The sequence below is a fragment of the Diadema setosum genome, chromosome 3 (genome assembly GCF_964275005.1).
Source record: "Diadema setosum chromosome 3, eeDiaSeto1, whole genome shotgun sequence".
Lineage (NCBI taxonomy): Eukaryota > Metazoa > Echinodermata > Echinoidea > Diadematoida > Diadematidae > Diadema > Diadema setosum.
In genome coordinates this window covers 7,849,886-7,865,235 of record NC_092687.1, presented here as the reverse complement: position 1 = coordinate 7,865,235, position 15,350 = coordinate 7,849,886, and the positions used below count along the sequence as shown (strand labels likewise).

Genomic DNA, 15,350 nt, shown 5'->3' with positions numbered 1-15,350 from the left:
GAGAGGTCCTTACACTAGGTAGACAATTCCTCAAACGAGGATATCCTCCAAAAATGATCAGGAATGCAATTCGTAGAGTAAAAGGGAAATCCCGAAGAGTTCTCCTCAACAAAACTAATTTGGAGGAAAACAAGGCACGTCTGCCATTCGTGACCACTTACCACCCTGCTACCACATCTTTCGTGAAACAAGTCAGACAAGAATGGCCTACACTGGCACTCGACCCCGAGTTAGGGAAACTTGTTGGAGATCAACCTCTGCACGCCCAGCGTCAGCCCCCAAATCTCAGAAAATTGCTTGTAAGTACCAAACTCCCAGCACCTTTACCACCGAGTGGTAACACACCATGTGCTAAGCCTAGGTGCCAAATTTGTAAACACCTTATTACTGACACTAGGGTGAAAATCTCCAACAATGTCACCCTCCGTCCACAGAGACTTACCTGCGATTCCAGTAATGTACTGTATTGTCTGATGTGTGCACAATGCCCTCACGCTATCTATATCGGTGAGACCAGTACCAAATTCCGGATGCGCTTTAATAATCACAAATCGTCCATCCTGAAAAATCGGAACGACCTTCCCGTTGCCAAGCACTTCAACCTCCCCGGCCACTCATTGAAGGATGTCAGAGTGTGCATTTTCGGGGGAGACTACACATCAGCAGAGGAAAGAAAACTCGCCGAGTTACGAGTAATCGTGAAGAGTAAGAGCTTTCAAGGTGAAGGGTTGAACAGGGATTTATCCATTCTAAACGGTTACTCATTCTTCCGTTAAAGAGAAGAATAAGTCATGATGAGGATTATAAGTTATTTTTTTTTCAAAATATCTTTCTAATTGATAACTGTTTCACTACCACTGGTGTTGTGATAGAGAAATTAGTTGGTTATTCTGTCTGAGATTATGACGAATTATAGCGAATATTATGATTTCATGTCTCCATCTTAATAATCAATTTACTCTTATTTTGTATTATTTTCTGTAGATGGATTCACACTGTCATCCTATTACTCAGTTGTATGAGTCAATCAATTTCACACTTGCATGTTCAAATCTGTTTAGCTTTCAGCGAGACACCACCAAACTGTGACTTTTGTAATTGACGATTTCATCAGTTTCTTAACACTAATTATTATACCAACTTCTTCCTACCGATGATTTTTGTATTTTAAGTCATGAAACAATTTGATTGTTGGAGCGCTCTTTAACCTAATTTTGTAACTTATGGTACGTTGATGAGTACATTTGTCGATATCTTAACATGTGATAATACAAAGTAATTGAACACCATTGTTACGTAATAAACATGTCAATGTCCTCCTCCTTATGCGTGGGGTACCTTGACTACATTGCGTCTACATGGCAACATCATTGTAAAGGGTACGCACTCTCATAGCAACCAATTCTGTGTATATGGGTGCGCGCTCTTCATGTTCAATTTATGTTTTGGTATTGACATTCCGCGTCGAGACTCCTGAAGAAGGTGGAGGCCACCGAAAATTTGAGTTGTTCAATAAACTCATTCTTATTGGCGAAATAATGCATTACTAGTTTATTTCTTGATTCTTCGCTATATTGGAGCCAATACGTGAATTCGCAACATGTTTGGACCTAGACTAAATGCAGCATCTCTTCACGCCCGACGCGCTTGTGAACGTACCTACACCAAACTCGCTAAAACTAGATCTGATATCTTCTTCCTTTCACGAACTAAAAAACTTGATCTTATCCCGAAGGGATTTCGCATTAAGAATCCTCTAAGTTCAACCCTCAACACTCGAAAGGCGGAAAACATCTGCAAGAGGACGTCTGAGCGATTAAGGAACGAAACACTGAACGAATCATATCGCAGACAAAAGAGCTTGGATAACGAACTTCACCGAGCTAAGGAAGGCCTTGCACTCCGCCTTCAAGAATCGAACGCTGACGGCAATTATGGTACGATCCTCCAGCACCTGGAACGCCATTATGACAAAATGGTGAAACACTTCATGTGGCAGAAGTCACAAAAACTTGACCATCTAATCCAGCAATCCCCGTTACTTCGAGAAGAACCTTCCCGAGACGAACGCAACTCTGCTGAAATGGTTATCAATCTGTCGTCCTACGAGCTGATACAGGAAGAGAAGGAGACTCTACAACTTGGCCTGTCGTACTGCCCACCTCAACCCCTTGATGGCATTCGGCTATGTCAAGATACGGCAGATTTCAACCGACGAATCAAGCTGCGAGAGTTCTTCTCCGACAACGACAACAACGCTAACAAGCAGCCGAACAAGCTACACAAACCATCTACAGCCAAAGTTAAGTGGACTCCGCCGCCGGGAAGAAACTCCCACATCGACGCTTTCACTTCTAACGTCCAACGTCATCTTGACAACTTTCTCCGTGACGTCCGGCAACCAGAGCTCAGTAAAACCGACAAGATAAGACGTGAGTCTATAAAATCACTCAAGAACAATAATGAGATTATTATCAAGCCCGCCGATAAAGGTGGCGCCGTGGTAATTCAGAACTTTCAGGATTACCATTCTGAGGCAGTGCGACAGTTGTCAGATAATAATTACTATGAACCTCTGTCAGAGGACCCCAATGATAAATTTCGTGAGAAGGCTATGGAATGTGTTAAGCATTTGACAGGCAATAACATATCTCTTCCTGAGAAGGCTAGGGTTAGTCAATTTTACCTCTTACCTAAAGTACACAAGCTTCCTAAGATGGTGACGAGTGTAACTAAACAGGAAGCAGCAAGTTCCGATTCTATCATTGCAGCAGCCAAACAACATGCGATAATCCCACCAGGCAGACCCATTGTGTCCAGTGTCGGTTCCCTTACTGAACCAATGTCTCAATTTGTTGACGAGAAACTTCAACCATTTTTACCGAGAATCAAGAGTTACATCAAAGACACGACGGACTTCTTACAAAAGATAGAATCGGTTCAAGTTGCCCCTGGTTCGACACTCGTCACCATGGATGTTCAAAGTCTGTATACTAACATCCCACATGAGGACGGTGTACAAGCAATACGCCGCTTCCTCCGTGACCATGCTAATGAGGACGAGGCTGTAGATGTAGACGCATTAGCTCAAATGACAGAATTCATTCTGAAACACAACTTTTTCCACTTTGACGACAAGTATTATCTACAGAAAAAGGGCACTGCCATGGGAACTAAGATGGCACCGGCGTACGCCAACATTTTCATGGCCACCTTGGAGGAGGAATTTCTGTCAAGCTATCCTCAGAAACCTACGGTATATGTTCGTTACATTGATGACATATTTATAATTTGGGATCACTCTATTGAAGAACTGGCTGCTTTCCACCAGGCATTCAATTCATGCAATCAAAGCATCAAATTCACAATGGAAAGTTCACAAGAGAAGGTCCATTTCCTAGACGTATTGGTGTCGATAGACCAGGACAACCAAACGCTACAAACATCCGTGTACCGTAAACCCACCGACTCTTTCTCATATTTGAGATTTGACTCATTTCACCCACACCACATCAAACAATCGATTGTTTATAGTCAGATGCTCCGCTTCCGCCGAATCATCTCGGACGAGGATACGTTTGACAGAGAGGTCCTTACACTAGGTAGACAATTCCTCAAACGAGGATATCCTCCAAAAATGATCAGGAATGCAATTCGTAGAGTAAAAGGGAAATCCCGAAGAGTTCTCCTCAACAAAACTAATTTGGAGGAAAACAAGGCACGTCTGCCATTCGTGACCACTTACCACCCTGCTACCACATCTTTCGTGAAACAAGTCAGACAAGAATGGCCTACACTGGCACTCGACCCCGAGTTAGGGAAACTTGTTGGAGATCAACCTCTGCACGCCCAGCGTCAGCCCCCAAATCTCAGAAAATTGCTTGTAAGTACCAAACTCCCAGCACCTTTACCACCGAGTGGTAACACACCATGTGCTAAGCCTAGGTGCCAAATTTGTAAACACCTTATTACTGACACTAGGGTGAAAATCTCCAACAATGTCACCCTCCGTCCACAGAGACTTACCTGCGATTCCAGTAATGTACTGTATTGTCTGATGTGTGCACAATGCCCTCACGCTATCTATATCGGTGAGACCAGCACCAAATTCCGGATGCGCTTTAATAATCACAAATCGTCCATCCTGAAAAATCGGAACGACCTTCCCGTTGCCAAGCACTTCAACCTCCCCGGCCACTCATTGAAGGATGTCAGAGTGTGCATTTTCGGGGGAGACTACACATCAGCAGAGGAAAGAAAACTCGCCGAGTTACGAGTAATCGTGAAGAGTAAGAGCTTTCAAGGTGAAGGGTTGAACAGGGATTTATCCATTCTAAACGGTTACTCATTCTTCCGTTAAAGAGAAGAATAAGTCATGATGAGGATTATAAGATTTTTTTTTTTCAAAATATCTTTCTAATTGATAACTGTTTCACTACCACTGGTGTTGTGATAGAGAAATTAGTTGGTTATTCTGTCTGAGATTATGACGAATTATAGCGAATATTATGATTTCATGTCTCCATCTTAATAATCAATTTACTCTTATTTTGTATTATTTTCTGTAGATGGATTCACACTGTCATCCTATTACTCAGTTGTATGAGTCAATCAATTTCACACTTGCATGTTCAAATCTGTTTAGCTTTCAGCGAGACACCACCAAACTGTGACTTTTGTAATTGACGATTTCATCAGTTTCTTAACAGGAATTATTATACCAACTTCTTCCTACCGATGATTTTTGTATTTTAAGTCATGAAACAATTTGATTGTTGGAGCGCTCTTTAACCTAATTTTGTAACTTATGGTACGTTGATGAGTACATTTGTCGATATCTTAACATGTGATAATACAAAGTAATTGAACACCATTGTTACGTAATAAACATGTCAATGTCCTCCTCCTTATGCGTGGGGTACCTTGACTACATTGCGTCTACATGGCAACATCATTGTAAAGGGTACGCACTCTCATAGCAACCAATTCTGTGTATATGGGTGCGCGCTCTTCATGTTCAATTTATGTTTTGGTATTGACATTCCGCGTCGAGACTCCTGAAGAAGGTGGAGGCCACCGAAAATTTGAGTTGTTCAATAAACTCATTCTTATTGGCGAAATAATGCATTACTAGTTTATTTCTTGATTCTTCGCTATATTGGAGCCAATACGTGAATTCGCAACATATATATATATATATATATATATATATATATGTGTGTGTGTGTGTGTGTGTGTGTGTGTGTGTGTGTGTAAACACAACATTTACATGTATAAAGGTTTATGAGTGCTATCAATCGCCCATTGAAACTCAGGGCAGAAACAAAATACTAATAAACAAAAGTCGTCTTTCTGTGCGTCGTCTTTCTTTATTTCTATGCGCAAACACCAAGACATCCTGCACTCTATAAAACCTGCTACGATAGACTGAGCGAGGCATGTTTTACTGTAGTTTTAGTATACCGACACGATGAAGTTCATTCTGACATAATAGCTTGTAGATTTTTTTCCATAATGTATTGGAGGATTTTCATTTTATCTTTTATGTTGGTGAATGTAATCTTTATGTTGAGAATTTGTTGAACTACACGAATTATAAAGTCATGCGTTGCGTAGAGCTTTAGTGATTTTGCCGTGATTTCATAATAAAACGATGTAAGTTCAATAATTTAATGAAATCACTACATGCCATTTTCGAGTTTTTAAACAACGCAAAAAAAGAAAAGAAGGTTAGAAATTTATTGATTGTCTATTCCTCTACTGTAAATAGCATTCAGAAGAACTGCACAATTTTCATCATGAATGCCGAAAGTATTTGTGTTATTGTTTCCTACTGTTCATGGTAGGCCAATCTCTAACGGCCCACTTGTGACCATGCGTAACAAAACCAACAAAAAGTCGCACCCCTAGATTTTACGCGAGGACTCCAAAAAGGATAAATAGGTCAACCAAGTCAATCTTGAGTTTTTCATATTTTCTGCAAGAGCTATTGTTCTTCTACATTATTTTCAAGTTTGGAGTCATAAAATGAATGGGAAAATGTGTTTTCCGCAGTTTTTCTTCAACTTATTTTTTTTTGTAGAGTACTATGATCAGGAATATCTTAGAGATTCCTTTTAATTCCTCGAAAACTGCTTGCACACCCTTCACTTTCAACTCTACTAACACAATTTACACTTTTCCAGAGTGTGTGCTTCCTTTGCAATATTTAGATATAGGTTAGGAGATTCCATTTGAATTAAGTTATACATCATTATAATGATCTTTCAGAATCTGCCCTTAACAAGAAACCCATATCTGGCGACTTTTTTTTTTTTTTTTGGTTTTGTGTTGCAGGGCACATTTATTGTCCTTATATATAGATGCGTTTAAAACATCTACGTATCTTTGTTTGAGAGATACAAAGGTGGAACAAAATGACATAACAGCAAATTGGCAGAGAGAGAGAAAGATGAAGGGGGCAATGGTCTCTTAAGCGGGAAGAATATTCAGGGGAAATGGGTGTCGATGAGCATGTGCACAGTGACTTATGCCTATATGTGAATTCTACAGATTTTTATCTTTACAATGATACATAATACAACCTAATTCCACACCCATATGAACCTTAAAACGAATATAAACTACGCTAATGATGTCAGTCTACGGAGAAAATCGCTCTCAAACTTCAGGTTATGTTCAAGCTCACAATCTGTTTCTTTCCCCGGACGAAACAATGCAGCAGTCCTGCTTTTAGTAGCGACGGCGTTAACGCTCGCCCACCGCACGCCCTAACGTAAAGGTAACGGCATGGGTATGTGCGACGATTATCAAATCAAAAGACTGGTCTATCATCAATGATTCCGACCAATACTGTAGACCGCATGTCCGTTCTGCTGTAGGAATGAGTCGGTACGCGTTGTGTGTAGGCTGCGTTGTAGTTTGCCGGAAGTTTTTTAACGCACAAACATTAGGAAACAGAAAAAAGGCATGTCTGCGCATTATGAAAAGCCTCTTTTACCGAGGGCGTTGATTGCTTCCATTCTCCTTCCATTTTTATTTTTTTTTTTACTTTCCGAAAAAAAAAATGTAAGCAATTGATTTCTCTTCCACTGCAACAAACAGTTTTGCTGAGCTAAAGACGGGAAGAAGCGTCAGCTTTGAGATTGACATGATTGTGCTGTTGGAAAGCTCTCACCAACTACAACATGTGGTTCCAGCATGCATCCTTGCATGTCCTTGTGATATTGCCTTGCTCTTCATTAAAAAAAAAAAAAAAATGGCTTCACATTGGCTGCAAGAACGTGGCTCTTGTTTGTTGCAAGTTACGGAACTTTTTTTCTTCACCACTCATGAGATCGGGGCCTGGGAACTGGGGAGGGGGGGGGGGGGATCAGAGTGAGCGGAGAGGATTGAGGAGACGGAAATCGAAAGACGGAATCGTCTGCTCAGCAAGTTGTCTCTTACACCAGCAAATTGTCAGCACCATCGCGTATGGAATCATTTGATCCTTTTCCCGCGCCTCGCGTGACAGAGAAGGGAATGCTTCACTCACGAGCAGTGTAGATACAAAATGGTAAGACAGTAGATAAGATTAAAGCAAGGAGAATAATGGTACTCTACTTCAAATTAAAAAAAAGCAAAAAGGTTCTTGTAAATTGCATTAGTTACAATTGCGCTTCCTTAAAATCGGAATTTTATTTCTACATGTGTCTAGGTCTATGTGGAAAAATTAATCAAATTCTTGAAAAGGTTTGTATTCAAATCTGATTTCGTGAAATTCATGTACAGATCATTGAAGTTTTTAAGCTAAAATCATTAAATTTCGTAACGTTCGTTGTTGCGTTGATCTTGATTTCTTTAAATTCGGTAAGTGCGTTGCTTGATTTCGTCGAAATCCGTTAATTAGTTGTCATATATAATCAAACGCGTTTGTATTCGAAAGGTCCGTTGGTATCATTTTCTGATTTCCTGAAATTCGTTCAGTGCATTTGCGATTCCGCAAACATCGTAAGAACCGTTGGATGTTCCGGGTAGTATTCGTTAGATTCGTAAAGTTCGTGGAAAGAGTTGGGAGTTTCGTTACAAGCGTTGTCGGGCTCGTTTCTCGAACGTTCTCAACGGAATTCTAACGAAATTCTGTCGGACGTTTTCACTTGGGCGTACTGTATTGTAAGGGTGACAGTTATTGCTGTATCAGTGACAATCTTCTGATTTTAAACCAGTGTGTCTTTGATCTTACGTTTCCCATTTTATATTGGACTGTGTGGCCAATTACTCATAATCGATCATTGAAGTTGACTGTGAGCTGGCTGGAGTAGGACAAGTTTACGAGATATATTGTCCTCAATACACAACACGCATGCGACAGTAGGAATTTAGCAGTATGGATAGATGACATAGAAAGAAAGAAAGAAAGAAAGAAAGAGAGAGAGAGAAGACACTTGACCGAAAGAGAACAGGGAAGCAGAGACAGGAGAGATGTAACAGAGTGGTAGTGAAAATTTAAAGAAAGGGTTTAAAAAGGTTGTCACGTCTACCCAAGCGATGTTTAACAAATAATTATAATATTTCATCATGTCAAGCACCAAGCCCAGCACAAAATATTATTATGCATAACAAATATTACAGTTGATATAGTGATGTACATGTAGGTACAAAATTATGGCATGAGTAAAACAGCGTGGAATCGAAATAACTACAGTTGCACACACACACACACACACACACACACACACACAGAATACAGTACTTATATTTTCACGCTGTCTACGTCTATCAACAATAAGCACTCACCTTCATTCAAGCGTAGGGCACAATGTCCCTGGTTGACTAAGTTTTCTGACTATTGCTATTCACCTGGGGCGAGCCACAAGGGGTCGGCATCATTCGCCCGTTTTCTTGTGTAGGTGGGTGGAGGGACCACCCTACTTCACAGGGTTGGCCATGCTCTTCGGGTTCTCTGCTCTCCGGGTTGGCACTGCTTTCAGAAAGCAGGGGGGATATCATTACCCTTGACATATGCCATTAACAAGTCCAGGGAATGCGTACTTTTCATATGAAATGAGATTTTGTGGAATTTCTTTATATTTTCTTTATACCGTAGTCCATATGTGATGTCATGATATGTAGTAGTCTTCTGCAGCGGTCTCGTCACCAAATTTCAGAAATTCATAACTTTTGAACGGATTGTCCCATTTTCCTCAAACTTTCACTAAAGTGTTCAACTATGGGTTTTCCCCTCCAATTTTGCTCTTTTGTCAGTCCATTTGATAGAAGGTTCATGCAGTGTAGCGAAACCCCTCGTTATCGCACAGTCTGTCTTTCAAAATTGCAATTTGTGTGTTCAATTTAGCATTTCGATCAATGAAATTTGCACATGTGGCTTTCGAATATTCGTACAAAGGGCATTTAAATTGGCTGGTGCTCTACGTTCATTCAATTCGCCACCACCCGCCGAAAAGGGTATTTGAGTCATTCGATTTTGCGAATGGGCAGTCAAATTCCAAACATTTTCATTCAGATTAACGTCATGTTATTTCTTTTTTGAAAAGGTGAGATTAAACGTGTGCATTTCTATGTGACTTTCTGTTTCATCCACACACTGTTAAGCAGGAAAAATATAATTTTTTGGACCCGATATAACTCGAGTTTGATGTTTTGTGACGCCCCTTTTCTTTCATTTATTACTAGAAGAAGACAGAGAGAGAATTATAGGAACATTTGATTATAATAACCTTGACTTCCTGGAACTTGCTGACACACTCGGAATAAAGCGCTCAAGTTGTGGCCACATGCACAATCTTCGGACTGGGAGACTCAATAAGCACAATGTGTAGCGGCAGTATCGATTAATAGTGATGTGTACAGTTCTAACATTAATCCAATATTTCATGCCATTAATGTTGCTCCTAGCTTGCCAAGCCAGATTTGGTTACCTTTGATGGCAATCCGACTGTGTATCGCAGCTTCATTAACAGCTTTGAAGTTAATGTGGAATAGAAGGTGCTGGACGATAGGACCAGACTCACTTATCTCATCCAGTACTGCTCGGGTAAGGCCCGCAACAGCATCGAGAACTGTGTTCTCATGGAACCACGTGAGGGTTACACCGAAGCGAAGAGGATTTTGAGAGAGCAGTTTGGACAACCGCATGTGGTGGCGAATGCTCACTTGGATAAGATCCTGAAACGTCCACAAGTCAAGCAGAACGACCATGCAGGACTGTGGGACCTTGCACGAGACATGAAGCGTTGTGGGATGGTCCTAGCCCAGATGGGATATCTCGCTGATGCAAACGGCTCTGAGACACTACTCAAAATTCAACGTCTGTTACCCGTTCACCTTCAAGCAGAATGGGCGAGGAGAGCCCATGCCATGATGGTGAGATGTGTTGTGCCCAACTTCGACTTGGTGACAACGTTTGTAGAAGAATCCGCCCAGTTGGCCAGCAACATCTTTGTACGAAACGTTGGGAAAGCGATTCCAAAGAATGATAAGTTGGTGAAGGTAGAAGCAAGAGCCAAAGGGACAGCGTTTGCAACTCAGAGGGTTGAAGAGAACTCGCAACGTCCATTCCAAGGCATTCGTGATCGTCCCGAAAGGAAATGTCCTTGCTGTTAAGGAAAGCACAATCTCACGTCCTGCGAATCCTTCAAGAAGAAAGGAGTAGACGACAGACGAGACATAGCTAGGAAAGCCTTATTAGATGAAGGCAGCGACGTTTCGCTTTGCACCAAGGGTCTTGTCGACAAATTGGGTCTCACCGGGACGAAAAAGATGCTTTAAGCTGTCTACGGTGGATCAGACAGGAGCAAGCAAACACAGCCTTGAAGTTTCCATGTCAGTTCAATGAGTTATGGGCCAAGAAACATTGACATTGGACAATGTTTGGACTGTAGACAGTCTCCCAGTAGCCGACGAATGTTTCCCCCACTCAGTAGAGGTAAAAGAATGGTCACATCTAAATGACATCACCCTTCCTTCTATGGATAAAGGAGAAGTGGAGCTACTAGTGGGAGCAGATACCCCAGAAGCATTCTGGAATTTGGATCAGAGAGTCGGCAAACCGAAAGAACCCTATGCAGTTTGAACTCCACAAAATAGGATGGACACTTATGGGTCCCGTGTCCGGGAAGCAGCAATCCACGACAAGTTTCCATGCGAATTTTACTCGCCTTGAGGACGACTCCCTCGAACAACAGTTGAAACAGTTCTGGAGGGTGGACTTTGGTGGGTATCTCAATCAGGACAATGTTAGAGACTCAGTTGAAGATCTTCGAGCACTGAAGGTGATGGAGGAATCTGCAGTGTTGGTTGATGGTCACTATCAAGTCGCTCTATCGTGGCGCAGTTTTCCACCTGTCCTGCCAAACAATCGTCTTTTGGCTGAGGCGAGACTTGGGTATTTGAAGAAAAGGTTGGAAAATAAAGAAGCCCTACGTGAGAAGTACATTGAGACAGTCAGCGACTTCATAGCCAAAGGGTATGCAAAGGAAGTCGAGTGCGTACCATCGGATGTATCAGCTGAGAGCGCCACCCAAGAAGAAGCTTCAAATGAGCCAGTATGGTATCTCCCACACCACGCTGTAGTTCACCCCCGTAAGAACGATAAAGTCCGTGTTGTGTTCGATTGTGCGGCGAGATATGGAGAACTTCACTCAATGAACAATTGCTCCAAGGGCCGGATCTTACCAACAATCTAGTCGGCGTGCTTACGAGGTTTCGTCAGGAACAAGTAGCCATAGTAGCAGATGTTCAGTCTATGTTCCACCAAGTGAAGGTTCCACCCAGGGACAGAAACGCCATGATGTTCCTTTGGTGGAAAGACGGGGACTTGGCGCAGGAAGCAGCTGAATACTGCATGACTGTACACCTATTCGGCGCCACATCTTCACCTAGTTATGCCAGTTTTGCTTTGCGAAAGACTGCTGAGGACAATCGCGGACACTTCAATGAAGAAGTGATCGACACAATGAAAAGGAACTTCTATGTGGATAATTGTCTTAAGTCTGTGAAGGATCGAGCTGAAGCAGTGACTGAAGTAGAAGACATACGTGACCTGCTCAGTCGTGGTGGATTTCGGCTCACGAAATGGTTGAGCAACGACCGCGACGTCTTAGGCTCCATACCTGAGGAAGATAGGGCAGCATCAGTGTCAAGCCTAGATATCGACGAGCTTCCTACAGGACGCACTCTAGGAATCCTTTCGGATGTAGAAACAGACTGTTTTGGCTTCAAGGTGCATCTCCGTGAGAAGCCTGCAACACGACGGGGAATTTTGTCGATAGCCAGTTCCCTCTATGACCCACTTGGGTTCATTGCTCCCTTTGTGCTGCCAGCCAAGATTCTCCTTCAGAAGTTGTGAAGAGTAGGATTATGCTGGGACGAGCCTATTGGAGCCGAGGATGAGAGAGAATGGCAAAGATGGATGGAAGACATTTCCATGTGCTCCTTGGTCATACTGAGCCAGCCGGGCCCGTAGTGGCTCACCTTGAAGTTGTCGTCCTCAAACCTGTCGCCGTAATTGATCTTGTCTCCAGTGCCATCTCCACGAGTGAAGTCCCATCCCTGGGTCATGAAATCCTTGATGACTTGGTGGAATTTGCTACCTTTGTATCCAAATGCTTTCAAATGACTTCTTGTTGGATCTTGTAACGTTTTCCCAAGCAGACCAGTGACATTTCTCCCCATTTCCTTTTCTCCGATCACAGTGTCATAGAATTTATTTTTTTTCTTTGTTTTTGGTGACCATTGATCCTTTTGCCGATGATTCCATACTCTTTTTGGCATCTGATGGCATAAGTAAGTAGACTAAAGCTAATTATGCCATCAACAAACAAGTTAGGGCTTTCAATGGCTTTACGTTGAGAGTTGTCATGCAGACCTTATAGCCAACAGAAGTCGCCAACATTCGCCTTATTGCCCATGTCGTTCGCAGGTCCTTGGCATTTCTGTCATTTCATTTGCGTCATTTCGATGGCATTTATAAGTTCAAATCCCACCGTTGCTCACCAGTGTTATGTTCTTAAACGGGCTAAGCCGTGTTTCAGCCAATCAGAGCGAAGTATGGGCATGGTGGGGCTCTATCACTTGGTCTACTCCCCCTTCGACCAATACCTGTTTTGTCTCAACTCACATGGTCTAATCCTAGTTCGCTCACAATCAGTTCGTCTAGTTACCATTTAGTCCAATTGCCACTAAATCTAATGACCAGTCCGTCTACTTACCAGATGGGCTATGCCCATTTCGTCTTATATCCATTTGGTCTATTACCATTTGGTCTTTACACCATATGGTCTCATCACCCAATCGTCTTATATTCGATTCGTCTGTTTCCACTTCGTCTAATACCCACTTTGTCTAATTACCATTTCGTCTAATTTGCACTTGGGCTCCATCCACTTAGGCTATATCCACTTCGGCAATTTATTGATTAGTCTAATAACCAGTCGGGCTACTTGTGAATTAGTTTACGGACCATTAGGTCCAATGACCACTTAGTCTAATACCCAACTATTCTACCACCATTTAGTCTAATGACCACTTAGTCTAATACTCAACTGGTCTACCACCATTTACACTACGTCCGATGTTCACATGGGATAACTACCATGCACACCCGGCCGAATTTGAGCGGTTCTGGGTTTTTTTTTTGTTTTTTTTTCTTGAAATTAAATACTAATGGTTAGAATGAATATTCTTGAGATACGTTACTTGTGGAGTGCAAGTAACAGGGAGAAATTGGTATCTGCAGAATCTAATTAGGTTGTATACCGGTGATTTGATGGCGAGCTATAGCAGCTAAAACTGCTTATAAGTTAGGCATATTAGGCCTAGAGTATTAGTTTTAAAGGGGATAGCTAGTAACTGATCAGTGGGAATCAGTTGGAATGCTGGGGATGAGTGTTCCAATCCTTGTGGGATTCATTTAAGAGTACATTATCAATTGTTGTGTGAAAATTATTTGCTTCAGAATGGTCACATATTCAAGTAATGTGCAGTTTAATGTTTCCAGGTTAGCATGCCTGTAGACTGACGGGGCGGCCATTAACGGTCGCCCCGTCACTGCACCAGGCCGTTTAATGACGATCATAAGAATGCAAGAACTCCCTCCAGTTGAAAGGGGTGTCCCCGTCCAACATCTTTCACCAGCTTATTGCCTTGAATATACTAGTTTTTATTCTGCTTACACTTTTAATAGAAGCAAAAAAAAAAAAATAGTATTTCATCAACAATGTGCACCATAAAACCCGAGATTTTCAGGTCTGAAAAAAAAAATCCCTCTTGTGGGAGGGTGCATCACCTCCTGCACCTCCCCCGCATATTTCCATAAATATATACTTTTATGATGACACTATCCCGAATATATATGTATATATATATATGGGTGAGAATTTTGAACGATGTACAATTGCCAATTTTCGTACCTTATGACATTCTATCCCTTAGAACACGCCAGGATGATCTAAGAAACCAGATTTTTTCATGTCATCTCAAAGATTGGTAAATTTCCTTTCAGGAAATATATGGTTTGATTGACTTTTGCCTGATGTTTTTCATTTCACAAGGACTTAAAGCGTAAAAATACGGTAAAAACGCTATTTTCACAATAATTTTTGTTTTTCAAACTAATGATGTGCATTTTTAATGGTACGTGGCATCTAATATCTGACCATGTTCTGGATCTGACATATCATGGGTATGCACCACAAAATTATAGCAACTTTATGAGCACGTATAAAATCACAGAGAACAATTTATTGATATATCAAAGTCCTAAACAGACGAACGTCCGTGATGCTTTTATTTCAATCGCTGCTGCAAATTCTACCTTGTTGTCCCAACTGTAACGTATGCCAAAATTTGGTGTTCCACCTAATGAACATATCCTGCAAAAATTGTACGCCTGCTGGCTGTACATGTGACGTAATATTCTTTTATGCAAAATTATACTCAGTTTTCGTCACGGACGTGCCTCCGCTATTTTTAAATAAAGATCGTAGCCCATGAAACGTTATTGGCGATATTGTTCTGAGTCGTAATCAACTAAGATCTAGCAACACGATAATGTTTGTTTTGAGTTTCTGTCCATCCTTTGTCAAATAGGAACCGAAATCATATTTTTTTAACGAACCTCCAAGAAAAAAAGAACGTCCGTGATGATTAAAACGTTTTCGAGTGGGACCATCTTGCTTTGATGGCGAAGGTGCATTTTACCTTTGGCTCTCTAGCTGCATGCCATTTTTGGAGCGGAGTGAGGTTCGTCCGCAGTTTTTGGACCATGCAATTCACCAAAAACCAAGCAAATAATTAATATTTTCTCTGAAAATTCACCTCCTGATACCCCTCTGAGCAATGCATATGTTGTA

General features: G+C 41.6%; 2 protein-coding genes across 2 annotated transcripts; both read left to right on the top strand.

The window, feature by feature from the left end:
• Positions 1–11,096: 11,096 nt before the first annotated feature.
• On the top strand, positions 11,097–11,684 carry LOC140226710 (uncharacterized). Its single transcript, XM_072307149.1, has one exon. It carries the CDS (start codon positions 11,097–11,099, stop codon positions 11,682–11,684), a length of 588 nt encoding a protein of 195 aa, XP_072163250.1.
• Positions 11,685–11,785: 101 nt separating this feature from the next.
• On the top strand, positions 11,786–12,346 carry LOC140226708 (uncharacterized). The gene has a single exon (XM_072307148.1). The coding sequence runs from the start codon at positions 11,786–11,788 to the stop codon at positions 12,344–12,346; it is 561 nt and encodes a 186-aa protein (XP_072163249.1).
• Positions 12,347–15,350: the final 3,004 nt, after the last annotated feature.